Source organism: Bombus huntii, chromosome 16, assembly GCF_024542735.1.
Source record: "Bombus huntii isolate Logan2020A chromosome 16, iyBomHunt1.1, whole genome shotgun sequence".
In the NCBI taxonomy this organism is placed as follows: Eukaryota; Metazoa; Arthropoda; class Insecta; order Hymenoptera; family Apidae; genus Bombus; species Bombus huntii.
In genome coordinates this window covers 5,464,953-5,478,081 of record NC_066253.1, presented here as the reverse complement: position 1 = coordinate 5,478,081, position 13,129 = coordinate 5,464,953, and the positions used below count along the sequence as shown (strand labels likewise).

General features: G+C 32.0%; 3 protein-coding genes across 12 annotated transcripts; 2 read left to right on the top strand and 1 right to left on the bottom strand.

Annotated features, from left to right (window-relative positions):
- Positions 1–63: 63 nt before the first annotated feature.
- LOC126874282 (dnaJ homolog subfamily C member 7) lies at positions 64–3,411 on the top strand. 5 transcript variants are annotated; one of them, XM_050636110.1, is made up of 11 exons: positions 64–195; positions 316–374; positions 673–764; positions 839–963; positions 1,041–1,229; positions 1,304–1,422; positions 1,491–1,809; positions 1,880–2,045; positions 2,121–2,267; positions 2,340–2,501; positions 2,582–3,411. In XM_050636110.1, the coding sequence occupies exons 2-11, from the start codon at positions 358–360 to the stop codon at positions 2,668–2,670; spliced, it is 1,425 nt and encodes a 474-aa protein (XP_050492067.1). In that variant the 5' UTR covers positions 64–195; positions 316–357; the 3' UTR covers positions 2,671–3,411. The 5 variants fall into 5 exon arrangements, with proteins under 5 accessions (XP_050492067.1, XP_050492071.1, XP_050492068.1 ...); XM_050636114.1 differs by having other exon boundaries at positions 107–195; positions 654–764; XM_050636111.1 differs by having other exon boundaries at positions 107–226; positions 2,340–2,492.
- Positions 3,326–6,645, bottom strand: LOC126874278 (uncharacterized). 2 transcript variants are annotated; one of them, XM_050636099.1, is made up of 6 exons: positions 6,309–6,645; positions 5,419–5,799; positions 5,064–5,342; positions 4,500–4,993; positions 4,297–4,415; positions 3,326–3,648 (listed from the first exon to the last, which is right to left on the bottom strand). In XM_050636099.1, exons 1-6 carry the CDS (start codon positions 6,474–6,476, stop codon positions 3,590–3,592), a joined length of 1,500 nt encoding a protein of 499 aa, XP_050492056.1. In that variant the 5' UTR covers positions 6,477–6,645; the 3' UTR covers positions 3,326–3,589. The 2 variants fall into 2 exon arrangements, with proteins under 2 accessions (XP_050492056.1, XP_050492057.1); XM_050636100.1 differs by having other exon boundaries at positions 3,326–4,415; positions 6,309–6,643.
- A 1,113-nt stretch (positions 6,646–7,758) lies between these two features.
- LOC126874279 (coronin-1C-A) lies at positions 7,759–13,060 on the top strand. 5 transcript variants are annotated; one of them, XM_050636105.1, is made up of 6 exons: positions 7,759–8,142; positions 9,590–9,795; positions 9,952–10,433; positions 11,490–11,868; positions 11,951–12,196; positions 12,259–13,060. In XM_050636105.1, the coding sequence occupies exons 2-6, from the start codon at positions 9,598–9,600 to the stop codon at positions 12,436–12,438; spliced, it is 1,485 nt and encodes a 494-aa protein (XP_050492062.1). In that variant the 5' UTR covers positions 7,759–8,142; positions 9,590–9,597; the 3' UTR covers positions 12,439–13,060. The 5 variants fall into 5 exon arrangements, with proteins under 5 accessions (XP_050492062.1, XP_050492059.1, XP_050492060.1 ...); XM_050636102.1 differs by having other exon boundaries at positions 7,760–8,022; positions 9,587–9,795; XM_050636103.1 differs by having other exon boundaries at positions 7,761–8,022.
- The last annotated feature ends 69 nt before the right edge of the window (positions 13,061–13,129 follow it).

Here is a 13,129-nt window from a genome sequence, read left to right as displayed (position 1 = left end):
TTTGATTAATTATCGCACTAATGATTAGTATCAAATAATAATTAATTTAAAATTAATTTGGATTTTTAAACCATTTTGGATGCGTTTTGGAACGTGTATATACTAATTTCCTGGGATCATTATTACAAATGCGGCCCTTCTGTTGGTAGTTTTAAAGGGAGTAGGACTGTTGCACGAAGGGAATAAACCGATTGGGTTAGTACGTATATATTTTTGTTACAAAGATGTAAGTTTCATAATAATATAAAATGACTATGTATAAACATAGGAATATCATATAATATCTCATGAAATATTACGCTTACTATTTTTCAGTCTTCTAGGAATATACACAAGTATATTTCAAAACATTCGACAATGTCTACTATTAAAGAGTAAGTAAAGACCGAGAATATATAATGTCGCGCTTCGTTTAATTTATTAAATGTTACTTTTTTAATAAGCAGAAATGATATATACCGTGGACTGATCGATCTTTTTCTTTATATATCGTTCAAAATTCTTAAACATTCTTTCTATCTCTTAATAATCGTTTTAATTTTATATTGACCCTATGTTTTTAATATTTTTTATGGGGTTACATAATTGACTTGGTAAAAGATGATATGGCTTTAGTTTATATGATTATGATTATGTTTTATCAAATTATTCAGTGCAATATTAAATACATAGATGTTCCAAACATGCAAAAATGCAAACTGCCAAAGAACTTTATGGTGGAAAACAATACAAGGAAGCATTAAAAGAGTACAGTGAACTTATTGGTAAGTATTTGTTCAATTAAAAATTTGTTATGATGTTATGACCTTATAGATGATTAAAATGAATATCCTTTTAGAATTATACCCAAATACACCACAACTTTACACAAACAGAGCTGCATGTTACATGATGCTTAACAAATATCCTCTTGCCTTGAAAGATGCGAAGAAATGTATTGAATTGGATCCAAAAGTATACAAAGTACGTTAGACATAAAGATACATAAAAATACATTTAAAGAAATGAATATTCTTTTAATTCAATTCATTTACGTTTAGGCTTATGTAAGAATTATAAAATGTTGTCTGATTTTGGGTGACATAGTTCAAGCTGAGACTACTTTATCCAAGTTATTAGAGATTGATCCCGAGAATATAGGCATTACCACAGAGAAAAAAGACTTAGAATATGTGAAAAAATTTCTTAAGGATGCAGATGCTGCATATAATGCTAAAGATTATCGTAAGGTTTGTGGCTCAACTTCTGAATGAACATGTGTTTAGTAATATAGATAATAGTGTTTAACATATAATACTTGTAGGTTGTATATTGTATGGATCGTTGTTGTGATGTGAGTAATCGTTGCACAAGATTTAAATTAACTAAAGCAGAATGTTTGGTATTCTTGGGCAGGTACCAGGAAGCACAGGAAATAGCAAAGTAATTGCTTTTTTCGTGAACCTAAAGTAATCAAAATTATTTTATATTTAATATCAATGATATTTCAGTGATATCTTACATCTTGATAAGCAAAATGCAGATGCTATATATGTTCGTGCTATGTGCCTATATTTCCAAGATAATATTGACAGAGCATTTGCACACTTCCAACAAGTACTTAGATTGGCTCCAGACCATGCTAAAGCATTAGAAATATATAAGCGAGCTAAGAATTTGAAAAAAAAAAAGGAAGAAGGCAATGCTGCTTATGAAATGGAACAATATTTGAAAGCATATCAATTATATACAGAAGCTTTGACTATAGATCCTCAAAATATAGTAACAAATGCAAAACTCCATTTTAATAAAGCAACGGTCGCAGCAAAGGTATTATATTTTCATATTTTATTAAAATCGATTTTATAAAAATTACTAACATTTTCACATAACCCTATAGTTAAATCGATTAAATGAATCGGTAACAGAATGTACGGAAGCACTGAAACTCGATGAAAAGTATCTTAAAGCACTCTTGAGAAGAGCAGCTTCTTATATGGAGCTCAAAGAATATGAAAAAGCTGTTCGTGATCTCGAAAAAGTGTATAAAATGGATAAAAGTTCAGGTAAAGAAGATACATATTTTACTTACAATAATAAACACTTTTATAATAACATATTAATTTATTAAATATTGACAGATAACAAACGATTGTTAATGGAAGCTAAGTTGGCGTTAAAAAAATCAAAGAGGAAAGATTACTACAAGATTTTAGGTATTGATAAGAATGCATCTACTGATGATATCAAAAAAGCATATAGGAAACGAGCGATGGTACATCATCCTGGTAAGCTTGAAAATGCGTGCCTATTCAGTTTATTTTAATTATGTTAATCTATCTTTACGTTATTATGTACAGACCGACACCCTAACGCAACGGAAGGAGAAAAGAAAGAACAAGAAAAGAAGTTTAAGGAAGTTGGAGAAGCCTATGGTATTCTATCTGATCCTAAGAAACGGTCGCGTTACGATAGTGGACACGACATTGATGATGCTGAAGGTGGATTCCAAGGTTCGCACAGTCCGTAAATTTATGCTGGTATAAGATTTTATAGATAGTTCAGTATATGTGGTATAATAATTAACTTTTTTTCTTTATAGATATCGATCCAAATGTAGTGTTTCAAACATTCTTTCAACATGATGGTTATCAATTTCGTACAGACGGTTATACTTTCCACTTTGGTTAACAGCATTCCAAGGATATGTTTTCTTCTACTGTCTTACTGTTTCAAAAGATCATTTCATTCTAGAGATGAATATATTGGATTTGTTTATCTTCCATTCGTAGCACATCCCATATTATCAGGTAGCATAAATAATATATATAAAACCTATTAGAGAGATATAGTTTTATATATTTATTTAAATAACTGTAAATATGTCTTATATGATATTCTGATATATATGTAGAGTTTTTTGCAGTAAGTGTGAATGTATATTGAAAATCATATTAGTGATCTTCAATAGATATGTTTCTGATAAAGCATATACTTGTATTGATATAAGTACTTATGAAAATTACGTTATAAGTTATTTTCCCTTACTCTATTCAGTGATGTTAAAAAGTATGCTAAATGTCACAGCAATTAATCAATTTCCTCAAGTTACTTTATATATTATACAATGTTTAAATTATCTTTGGAATGATAAATGATCTTATACGCGTCTTTCTATAGAAATATATATTACATTGAATATCGTTATATTAAGCAATAAATTCTTGAAAAAGCATACGATCTTCATTTATAGTTACTGAAGCATAGAGTTAAGGAAATAACTGAATAAAATAAGAAAAATTATATTAAACATGAGCACTATTTCGGGATTTAAAAAACAAGAAAATATGTTAAATACCTTATTTATTCCTTAACCAAAAAATAACATTGTTCATACAGTATAATCGTTAAAATAAAAAATCTTGCTCGCTATTTCATTGCTTTATTTATGTAAATACAAATTTTATTTTAAAAAACATTAGTCATTTAAAATAAATTATCCAGTAATGACTACTTTTTTCTCCGATGGTAATAAGATTTCGGACGCAACTAGTTCTTCAGTTGTATTTGTTATTTTTATTTCATTTTTGCACGCATCTAATGTTAATATCTAACCTGATTCATTACATTCCTTAAGTACGTATATAAGGCACGCCATAATGGTCACAGCTTAAAAATACAAAAAGATACAAAATTCCGGAAGTTACATAAATCTGAGTTGGTTGAATCAAATAGCTCACATTTAACGCACACAACCAAAACACATTTATCTAAAACTCACATAAAAATATGCAGTAGCACCTATGTAGTTATACTTTTAACAAATACACGTGTATATTTAATATTTCATTAAAAATTGAAAGTTTACAGTTATTAGACAATTTTTATTAAAGCAAATTTTCAATCATCGCTATATAACATAGCACACTTTCATCTTAAATATTTTTGGAGCTTTGTATCTTTTATGCTAATATTATTGAGCATGAAAGTACTATTTAAAAATATACTATGTTAGGTTTTTGAAGTACTTCGATTTTAGTTTAAGTAACTGATTCATAAAAAATAAGTAATAAATTAAGAAACTTTCCTCCTCCTGTTATTGTACAGTTTATATACTATAGCACTTCATACTTTGTAAATCAAATATGGTGTTTGCAATCTTACACATACAGCATAAGTACTTACACATTCAAGCAATACTATCCTTAATGATATATACATATATACAAATAATCTACTAAAATCCTGAATTAATTTTGTGCTATAATAGAATATTATATTGAGACTATTTATTTGATTCGTTGTAGGATGCCCTACCTGCCAATTCAAGTAAGTAACGATCAGGATGATCTTTCCAATCTCTAGCAGTCAGTTTAACGGTCCTCTGCTTTTCTGCTTCCTTCACTTGCCACTTTTTAATTTCCAATTGACGTTCCCTATAAAATATTTCAAATTAATTTTTTTTATTGAAATCTATTCATCTTTATATAAGAAAAAAACAAAAAAAAAAAAAAAGATACCTTAATTTCATATCTCCACAACCCCAAACTTCTAAGCTAGCAATCGGATAAGGTGCACCTGCTATACTAACTGAATGGAATGATTCATCTATACTAATATACGGCGAGCGAGGATTACTTCCAAACCGTAATCCATGAGGATAACCTCTGATACCAGTATTCAAGTATAACACTTTAGCTCCTTTTTCAATAACCCTATATGAAGGAAACAATTCAATGCCCATCGAATCTTCATCACCCCAATACAGATGACTTTCACGCCATTCTATCGCTGAACATATGCAGTATGTAGGACGCGAAGTATCTCCATCTGGATTAACAATCCGTATGAATAAAAGAGTGGGTCCTCTGTACCCTAATACATGGTAAAGAAATCGATTAGCTCCTGTTCCATGTTCTGAGCTATTGTACAATAATGTCCAGTGTCTAGGACACACATTGCCCATTCTTTTAGCTATGAGTGCATGAGTAACATCTTTTGGTGAATCATCTGTCTAAACATATATTTATTTTATTATTTTACAATTCAGTGAAGTATATATCAAATTTCAAATGAAAATATACCTGAAGATAACATTCGGGTAGTGTGCTTGATAATAACCACACGTAGCTCATAGGTAACAAAACTTGTGGAAAACATAAAGAATCTGGTTGCTCCAATATAGGTGTTGGTATCTCCAAATGTGGTTGTGGTTGTTCTTTGGATAAAAGAGCTTTACCATTTCTGTAAGCAGTTGTTAGTACATGTATTATATATCGATGAGGGCCATATATTAGACGTGGACAATGTTGCCAGATCCAGTTGCTCACATAACTCACAGACAAAGTATGTTTGCCATGAAACTGTAATACACATTCTATAGTTTTAGTTTTGTATAGGTTTTGGTTAATAATGCTAATAAATATTAAATTTACTAACACACGATGATACAGCTGAATCAATTATTTGACCTTTATAAATACAGGGGGAGGTTCCGCTACTATCCATAGCAATATTATAAGAAATGTTCAATAAAGCCTTCAATCCATCAGGATTTATACTTCCATCTCCTTTTATATCAGAATACATCTTCACATAATTCTCTAATACAGTTTGATCACTCATTACAGAGAGGAACTTCTCTGCTTGTTGTTTGAAAGAATTGGCACTCAAGTGCGTAGTATTAACATTGGCAGCATGATGGAGATAATTGAATAATTTTTCACCTAACTCTGGATAATTGGGGAAGAGATAGCATTGAAATATAGATATTGTTATCCCATTTATACGTTCCTGTTCGTGAGTTAAATGAGACAAAATCTGCAAAATGAACAATCTAACTAATACATGCTTTCTAAAATTAATTTTAATAAATATTAAATCTTAATAAACCTTAATAGATATTATTAATGTTGATAAATCTACAAACTAGAAAGTAATAGTATCTTATTTTATTAACGTGGAAAGAAATGACAAACAGTTTTATATTTATTCACATTTTTGGGAAAAGACCAGAGATGATCTAAATTAATTTTTGCAACGCAAAAATATTATTTACGAAAAACATATTACATCAGCAACATGACATCGTAGGTTATACGAATTATAAAGATTGTCAAAGGAAAAGTGGATCGAAAATAAATTAGTTAAGAAATAATTTGAATATTATTCGTGAACCATACAAATCAATTTGCGTTTTTAAAATGTGAAACAAATATTTGTAACGATTAATGATTTTCAAAAGACGATCGACATACTTCTGCGATATATCGAATATATCTGTGTCGTTCGATTTACGAAGAAATAGTAATTACAAATTGACCCTATACCTTCGCTAGACTTTCAATTGGAAAGAACTGCATGTGCGAATTACTTTCTAATTCGGTCCCTGAGGAACTTTTCGAAAGATTGTTTGCGTTTGCATTATCACCAACATGAACCACAGCATCAGCCTTCTTGGTGGATACATGTCCACCACGTGTTGCTTGATTACCCATTTCTACCAGTTTAATATTAAAGTATTAACAAATTCACTCTCTTATCTAAACATATCATCACTCACAACAACAAACATGCATACAACCATATGCAACTTTTTAGAATATTGTCACGAATGATACGAAAGCAAGTGTTGCATTCGCGACAAATCGAATCCCACCCGCCCCTCCAAATAATTTCCCTTTTAAGTATGTTCTATTAACTGTTCACTAGATTATGTTCGAAAATCGGATTGGTTAGTCAGAACTCAGGAAAGATAAAGCCGAATTTACACCTTTTTCACTTTGGATGATTATAGCGAATTATTCATCGAAAAATAATATTTTCAGTTACGTTTTATCGTGAGGTGACCAGTCAACAAAGTAAAGCTTATTTTGAATGAATTGAATACAGCCGAATTTACATCTCTTTCACGGTAAATGTGAATAATGAAAGCCGGAGTATTTATACCAGTTCACTGGTTGAATTCATTTCATTAGTTTAAAATATTCTTCAAATTTACTAAGTTGATCCTATAGATCTTGAAACAAAATGTGATAGTTTTCTTCCCTGTCTTAAAGAATTTATTATTAAGATTCTTAATACAGGATTGCCCAGAAAATAGTAAGAATAGGCCAAATCTATATTCATTTCGTATGGTATGTATCATAGGAGTGTGAAATGATTGGATTCAGTATATCGTACTTGCAACGGCATGGTCATAAGACAATATCGTTTCGCTACGAATTAATCATCCATTTAATTTATCAAAAGAAAAGATTGATCATTACTCAATTTAAATGAAATGCGGAAGAAAACGATGTTTTTCGATGAACTATCCGTGATGATCATTCAATATGAAAAGGTGTAAATCTGGCTTAAGAACGTACAGTGGCACGCAAAAATATTTGAGCACTTATCACAGAATCTTTTTGTGGATATATTACCTTCATTATACGAAACTTTTTGAAATTTTGTTAATACTGTAATGAGACATGATTATCGTGATTATAATAACAAAGTTTAAAACCAATTCGTAAATGTATATAGAAGTTACATAACGTTTATTGAAAACATATATTTATATAAAAACTAGTATACAGCATGAATAGTAAGTTTTAAACATACAATTAGGGCTGAAGATGGTTTCACTATATATTGTGGCTTATTACCAGTCTACGAATTTTTATAAAAATTCATATTTTTCAGAATATAATAAAAAAAGTAGAACCTCATTAGAAAATTGTTGTTGATTGAAAAACCTACTAAGTATTATAGAAAGCATTGTACTTTATATATTTTGCCGTATTTCGTACATTCTGTGCAATTGCAGCTTCAAATTTCCTGTAAATGCATAAAAATCCAGCTTAATGGTAATGTATCAATGACAATGTAAAAAATCAATGTGCAGGAGACTCAAAAGTTTAAATATTACGCGCCGTAAGGCGCCATATTGCGTTTAGAAGCGCGCGCATCCATCATCCTCATTAGCGCGTGAGATTTGGGGGGTGGGGAGAGTTCTTTTCCAAAAGCGTGCATCGGCTGTCATCGGAAAAAAATTTCTCGGTGAGGATTCTTTTTACACACGTACTCTGAAAAAAATTATCTAGGCACGATAAGTTCGTCGCGTTCACGGAAAGATCGGACGATTTTCTCTACCTCGTGTATATGTAACCCGCTTAATTCGTACGTATACAAGTGCTACAAACAAAAAAAACAAGGGGGGTGAGACAAGAAACTAATCATAGAAAATATTTCACAAGTATACAGATTTATAACTGATAATGTGACAGAAGAAGTAGCTTCGGGGGTAGGTATTCACAGGAGCAGGGTGCGCACTTCCAAATAAGGTGCTCTCAAATGATCCAGTCGTTCGTGTCAATAGCGCTACTACGTGGTCGTTCACTGAATTACAACGTTATTGCTAGTCGGCGGGAACGTTGAAATTCCTCCGAGTGTTGATCGAATTAAAAAAAGAGTATTCGTCATCCGATGAATGCAGCTCTGCATTCTTATCTGTAAAATACGATAATGTAATAGTTAATCGTGAGTCGTAGTTGCGCGTGAATATCTCTGTTGCGTATGTGCATGTGGCGTATACAAACACGTGGTAGATTAGATACAGTTAGCGCGAGAGAATAGCAGTCGGCGTCAACCCGTTGACGATAGCAGAACGATTAATCGGGACGTTGAAATTATTCCGTTATTTAGCTTTCTATTAACACGTATATAGAAAATCAGTTTTTAGTTCAAGTTGTTTTAATTGATAAGATTTTCGTTTGTTTCGTCGAACGTACCGGGGTGAGATAAAAGAACGACATTCAGAGGGAATGATAGATGTATTTCTTTAAATAGTCGAAGGTAAATCGCATTTGTAATTGTGGTTTTGCTCGCATTTGTAAAACAATTCTGCTCTACTTATCTTGCTCTTAAGTTGAACACAGATAATCTGATTTCTAATATGTTAATTTTTTTCACGAAGGATATTTCATTGGAGCACGAACGGAGAATACAATTGACCTAAATGCGTTCTCCAGCAGTGGGGAAATTTCGATACTCCCCCGGGTTGCTCCTCGATATTGGCATAACGTCAAAAATCACGATATCCGCGAATTTAGTGATCAAACGTTCGTCCGAAAATATCGAAATAACGAAGCATTTGGATTGCAATCCATGCCTTAGACGGGACCGGACGGAGTACAGTAATGTAAATTCAGGAACGCTATGACGATCGGTGTGAATCATCGTCGCATAAAAGCGGCGGCCGGTTTATTTCGGGTGGATCAGATCTATTTTTCGTTTGATCAATTATGGTCTATTAAATATTTTCGAGATATCCGTGATAATTGGCAGTCCTGAGGTCGAGAAGACTGGGGGAGAAACATTAAACTTATAAACAGTAAAAAGTCGAGATTCGAAAAATATTCTTATTTCAGTCGCGCTCATTTCAACACGTCAAGGGTGGGGAATCTATTTATAAAACGGGGATGGTCCACGCGACGCCCACGTTGGCGGTGGACACGTAACAATAATTTATTAAAATAATCATAATAACCGGCACACGGCAAAGTACCATTCTTATTCTTTAGGTTAATCATTGTTCCCTTCGCTTTTTGTTTGTCACCGAAAGTAGGTGCAGATATGTCTTTCCGTGTGGTGCGCAGCAGCAAGTTCCGCCACGTGTACGGGACGGCTTTAAAACGTGAACAATGTTACGATAATATAAGGGTGTCGAAGTCCTCATGGGATTCAACCTTTTGCGCCGTGAATCCAAAATTTCTCGCTATCATCGTAGAATCTGCAGGCGGTGGTGCTTTCATAGTCTTACCGCATAACAAAGTAAGTTTCACCCTCGATCTCCCTGTCATTTTCGTTTTTTTTTCAATTTCAAGTTAAGCACTGTACTAGTATATTATTTGTTATTTTATTAGATATTTAGCAAGTAATTCTCACGTTAATTTTATTATTTTATATTTTATCTTTATATTATTATAGGTAGGTCGAATACCAGCAGATTATCCTTTAGTCGGTGGACATAAAGGTCCTGTATTGGACATTGCATGGTGTCCTCATAATGATAATATCATAGCATCAGGTTCCGAAGATTGCGTAGTTAAAGTATGGCAAATACCTGATGGTGGTATTTCTAGGACATTAACTGAATCTGTGGTAGATCTCCAGCTGCATCAGCGCAGAGTTGGCCTTGTATTATGGCACCCTACAGCGTTGAACATATTGCTCACAGCTGGATCTGACAATCTTGTATTGATTTGGAATGTAGGCACAGGAGAAGCCATAGTACGAATAGATTGTCATCCAGATATGATTTATTCTGCATGTTGGAATTGGGATGGTTCCAGAGTAGTTACTACTTGTAAAGATAAAAAGATTCGAATTTTGGATCCAAGAACTGGAGAGATATTAGAAGAAGCCATTGCGCACGAAGGTAGTAAAGCAACTCGTGCAATCTTTCTCAGGTATGTAAATTTCTTTTCAGTAGGTATTTATCAATGTGGATAAGCCCTTTTAGCTTTTAATTATACATATATTTAATCACAAATATTTCTACCATTGTGCACATGAAAACCAATAAATTTCAAATAAATGTTACCGAAATATGTATTTAGGAATAATGAATACCTTGATTATGCAAAACACTATCAACATATCTTCCACATTAAATAATCATCAAACAATATACATCCGCCTTTTTACACAATAAATGTAAGGATAAATGTGATGTTTATCTCAAAACAGACTATGTTTATGGCAGGCTATAGTATCTTTTAATGACATGTGATTGATACTTCTATTTGCTCGTTAAGAATACATTTATTTTTTATTATCACATGGTCTTTCCAATTTGTGTAGTGCGAGATTTGGTATTTTTTAATGGAAAACTTGAAGATTGAAAATGCAACTCGTCAGGGGGATGTCAGCTTAATAAATGCAAATATCAAGGTGTCCACTGTGTAGTATCCGCATAAAAGTTTCAGTAAGTATCGTATATATATCATTTAAAATATAACATTTCGTATATGTTGGCAAACAAGTACAGAATACAGTGAAATAACTACGCTAATATCTAAAAAATCATTAATGCAGTTTTGAATGCTGGTAATATCTGTTTCGAAAAACGGACAGATCGATTCAGGTATATATATTTTACAAAATTCAGTGACAGAGCTGGTGCACTGATCTCTGCTTAAAATATAAGTTGAAATAATTTGTTACGCAAACAACACTATTTCTTCATAATTATTTTATTTGTTTCATGTTATTTCACACGTGTGTATTTAATACAAAAGACACAGTTTTCAAATGTTGTAACAAGGTGGATGTTATTCAGTTTTGATGATTAACTTGAATAAGATAATTCAAAAAACAATAAAAGTAAATTATTAAATTAGAGAAGGATATAATATTTAAACATATATTTTATTGATTTGTATATTTTTGTAGGATCTTATATTTGTATCTATGAATATATATAAAACTGTATCCACAAAGATGTGTGTTTAATGTGTTTTCAGGGGAGGCTTGATATTTACCACAGGTTTCAGTAAAATGTCTGAGAGGCAATATTCCCTACGTGCTCCAGATATGTTAGGTGAACCTATAGTTATGGTCGAATTGGATACAAGTAACGGAGTTATGTTTCCTTTGTACGATTCCGACACGAATTTAGTGTATTTATGTGGGAAGGGTGACTCTGTGATTCGATATTTCGAAATTACCCCTGAACCTCCCTTTGTTCATTATATCAATACGTTTCAAACTCCTGATCCTCAACGAGGTATAGGAATGATGCCAAAACGAGGCTGTGATGTTAATAGCTGTGAAATAACTAGATTTTACCGGCTCAACAACTCAGGCTTTTGCCAGGTTATCTCTATGACTGTACCAAGAAAGGTACAATTCATACACATTCTGAATACTGAATAAATAAGCGTTTTTCTTTTTAATCGTTTTAATATCGTTTATTCGTTTCCAGTCAGAATTATTTCAAGAAGATTTGTATCCCGATACCCCCGGCGACACTGCTGCGATTTCTGCCGAAGAGTGGGAAAATGGAACCGATGCGGATCCCATACTGATCTCTCTGAGGGACGGTTATCAACCCTCAGTAGCCAAAAACGAATTGAAAATACATAAAAAGTCAAACATATTGAGCAAAGGAGCAAAAGTTGCCTCCTCGAATTCTGCACAAAATACTACACAAGCATCGGCAGGCATTACTGTACGTCACTCGTAACTTTATTCTTGACGAAATTGTTGAACATATGGTTGTTTGTTTTACAGGAAGAACGTTTAAAAGAATTTGGTGAGGAAATACGAAAATTAAAAGCGGTGATTGTGAAACATGAGGGTAGGATACGGGTGCTTGAGTCCGCGGTTGCTCTTCAAATGAAAGAAGATGAGAGAAAAGACAAGTCATCTTCACCCACTGATAGAGAAGTACTTGCATCTGACGAAGTGTAATTTTTAGCTCACGTTTTGGGCTCAAGAGGATAATACGAAAAGAAAAAAAACATAATTAATTGTGTAATAAAAATGATCATATATTTTGATATAACAATTTGTGTAAATAGTAGGTATTAGCTACGCTGTGTGTTTTGATTTTTTTGCAATGATTTTTGCTATTTATTGTACATCCATTCATCATACATCCTGTGCATTTGTACTATGTTTACATGTCTTATTTTGTTAGATCATAGTCAACATGTGAATTCACTTGTTACTAGCATTAAGATTTCGGATGTTATTTTATGTCTAATTAATACACAAGACTTTTATGTATATTCAACCCTATAACTGTTCAGGATGAAACGAGCGTCTATCGTTTATAGAGATAAATCGCTGTAAAATAATGAAAAATTATTTTATTTCTGGTATGAATAATATATAATTCATATGTAAGTTATGCTACATAAGATAATCAAGATAAAAAATCACTATTTTACGAACTTTTGCGAGTAACAAATAATAAGGAACTGAGTATTTTTGACTAATCTGTTTTTTGACATCGTGAAAGGAAATCATTTGTTTTGTATAAAAAAAAAATGTGAATATAAAACAATATAATTGATTGAGAAAAATTTTATATATCTTTGAATGAAAAAATCCATTATTCTAATGTAAAAGTATATTATGTCTTTTTCAGGATTTAATC